General features: G+C 36.8%; 1 protein-coding gene across 1 annotated transcript; it reads left to right on the forward strand.

Moving 5' to 3' along the window:
* The first annotated feature begins 925 nt into the window (after positions 1-925).
* On the forward strand, positions 926-2,546 carry LOC110777135 (putative glycosyltransferase 7). The gene has a single exon (XM_021981750.2). The coding sequence runs from the start codon at positions 1,067-1,069 to the stop codon at positions 2,363-2,365; it is 1,299 nt and encodes a 432-aa protein (XP_021837442.2). The 5' UTR covers positions 926-1,066; the 3' UTR covers positions 2,366-2,546.
* Positions 2,547-3,340: the final 794 nt, after the last annotated feature.

Consider the following 3,340-nt stretch of genomic DNA (forward strand, 5'->3'; position numbering starts at 1 on the left):
TTCCTTCATTTATTTATTACTTTCTCTTACACCCAATCATTACTCTTACACCCAATCATTACAAGATTCCATTTTCTTATTATCCACCCCAAACTCCAAATAGGAAAATCATTTAGGAATGGAGGGAGTACAATATATAGAGTAACAATTTAAACTTAAACAATTTATTAGACCTGATAAAAAAAACGGATCGGGCCGGGTCAAACTCCGGGCTAATTTGTATGCCTAATATCTGCTTTTGGGCAAAACAATGGATTTTTGAGCCATTTTTAGATAAGGTCAAACTCATGAGTAAAATTTCAGTTTCATTTGATATAAAACGCATCTTAAAATAAATCCAAACTTGTTGTTTTAGGAGTTACTCCGTGCATTTTTCATTTTGGTAACTTCAACGTTAAAATTTGCAGAGTACACCCAAAATCTTCACTCCGTTTATTATTTCTCTATCTCCTTTGATCCCCTCAAAAATTTATATCATTTTTTCCGATATATTATTTACCCATTATCAAATATTTACAATAATAACTTAACACATGAATAACTTTCATCGTTATTATATCATTATTCTAAGAAAATTAACTGACTTTCATTAATATTACTCACTCCGTCCTAATTTAGTAGTTACACTTACTTTTGCACAAAATTTTAGGTGATAACTGATAACTAGTTTGTTTATCAATTGTTATTTATTGAACAAAATAGATGTGATAGGAGTTAGTAGCGTATTTGTTTTAATTGAATAGCGGGAAGAGAGACAATACATTAATTGTAGGGTCATTCCTTATTTAAAAATATAACAACTAATCTGAAACGGACGAAAAAGAATAGTGTTACAACTAATCTAGGACGGATTAGTAACATTTATGAACATCATCAAATAACTCCCGAAAAAAAATACAGAGAAAGTAACACGTTAACCCGTTGTGCACTTGTGCTCACTCCTACCACGTACTACACTCCACTCCTTTAAAGTGCAAAATAAATCATTCTTTTCTTGCCTCACTCCTAATTTCTCTCTCCTATCTCTAAATTCTCTCTTTGTACCTCAAATTAACCCTATTACAAAATGGTACACCCAGAAACGCCGTATGAAACACCACTCAAGTCCAAAATTACCACCTTCCGCCATAAAACGTCGTCGTTTCTCACCGACGTGGTCATGTTCTTGGGTGGCGCATTGGTGGCTTTCCTCCTCGTTTGGTCTCTCTGGTGCTTTACAACACCTCCTTCTTCCTCCACCACTTTCTCCCCTTCGTTACCCTCCGAAACCCGAACCCAGCCCGACCCAACAACATTCTACGACGACCCGGAAATGGGGTACACCCTCAAAACCCGGGTCCAAAACTGGGATGAGAAGCGCAAACAGTGGCTAGACCGAAACCCGGGCCACCCGGCGTTTATCGGGCAGAACCGAGTTGTTATGGTGACAGGGTCACAACCCGGCCCGTGTAAACATCCAGTAGGGGACCACCTTCTGCTAAGATTCTTCAAGAATAAAGTGGATTACTGTCGGATTCACGGGTACGACATCTTTTACAACAACGTGTTGTTGGATCCTAAGATGTTCTCGTTTTGGGCCAAGTACCCGGTTGTAAAATCCGCAATGCTAGCCCACCCGGAAGCCGAGTGGATCTGGTGGGTTGACTCAGACGCAGCCTTGACTGACATGGACTTCAGCCTACCACTTGAAAGGTACAAAGAGCATAATTTGGTCATCCATGGTTGGCCCAAATTGGTGTTTGAGAAGAAGAGCTGGACTGGGCTTAATGCGGGTGTTTTTCTTATCAGAAACTGTCAATGGTCCATGGACTTGTTAGAGAAATGGGCCAATTTCGGCCCAATAAGCCCAGACTATGAGAAATGGGGGGAAATCATGAAATCGGTGTTCAGTGATAAACTGTACCCGGAATCCGACGACCAAACGGGCATAGCGTACTTAATGGTAAAAGAAGGGCAAAAATGGAAGGACAAGATATACTTAGAAAAAGAGTATTATTTTGAAGGGTATTGGGTGGAAATAGTGGATAATTTGGAAAACATAACGGCGCATTATAGCGAAATAGAGAGGAAAGAGCGCGGGTTAAGAAGGAAACGTGCGGAGAAAGCAGGGGAAGACTATCGTGCGCAGTTGGAAAAGAATATGGAAAGTGAAAAAGGAAATGAAATCACGAAAAGACCCTTTATAACACATTTTACAGGGTGTGAGCCATGCAGTGGTAAACACAATGAAATGTACAGTTGGGAATCTTGTTTTAAAGGGATGAATAAAGCCTTGAATTTTGCTGATAATCAGGTGCTTAAGAATTTTGGATACTTTCATCCTGATTTAGACAATTCTTCATGGGTTAACCCTATTTCTTTTTGATTTATTGTCAATTTGTCATATAATACATATATTATGCTTTTAATTATTATTATTGATTAGGGAGATGTACATAAGGAGTATTAATTAATCTCTCTGTCTAGAACTAATTGTCATGCTCATAAGTATTCTAAAGTATAATTTGAGCTAGTAATACAACGGAGATGGTGTTATTATGACTTTATCATCGACTTTATGTTATTCTTGATATCTTCTCCATTAAAGTTTTGTTATTAATTGCTTTATAGAAAGTGAGGAAATCAATTTTCTTTATGGGTGTCGCATAAATCATCAAAGACGGTTAAATGGAAGTACGCCTTATATGAATATTACTCCCTCCATGTTGTCCAGGAGTTATAATTACATTTTTGTTAACTTTTACGCCTACTATCTAATTATTTTATTATTTTCTATTTTCCTATAAACTCACTTAAATAATAAATAATTCATTTTCATTTTGTAACTTTTACACCCTATTATATCAAATCAAATTATTTCAATAATTGTGTCGATCAGTATATAACTTCGACAAATATTAACTCAAGTTGTGTTTATTATCATTGATCTGCCAACTATATATAGTACATCAAAGTATTATAATTGTATCTCCACTATAACTAGGATATTACTGCTATTGTATCCTAGTCTAACTCTAATACTGTAACTGCGTACAATACTAATAATCCTAGTAGACTACTTGCATTAGGATTCTATCTTAACATCCCCTCAAGTTGAAGCATGAAGATCTCGAATGCCCATCTTGCCAAGAAAAAACTCAAATTGAGCTTTTCCCAATGCTTTAGTGAAAATATCTGCTAGTTGAACCCTTGTTGACACATACGACGGACAAATAATCCCCTCCTTGATCGCATCTCGTATAAAATGACAGTCTGCCTCAATATGTTTCGTCCTCTCATGAAACACCGGATTCTGCGCAATGTGTAGTGCCGATTGACTATCACAGAATAAACTCATACC

This window comes from Spinacia oleracea, chromosome 3 (genome assembly GCF_020520425.1).
Source record: "Spinacia oleracea cultivar Varoflay chromosome 3, BTI_SOV_V1, whole genome shotgun sequence".
In the NCBI taxonomy this organism is placed as follows: domain Eukaryota; kingdom Viridiplantae; phylum Streptophyta; class Magnoliopsida; order Caryophyllales; family Amaranthaceae; genus Spinacia; species Spinacia oleracea.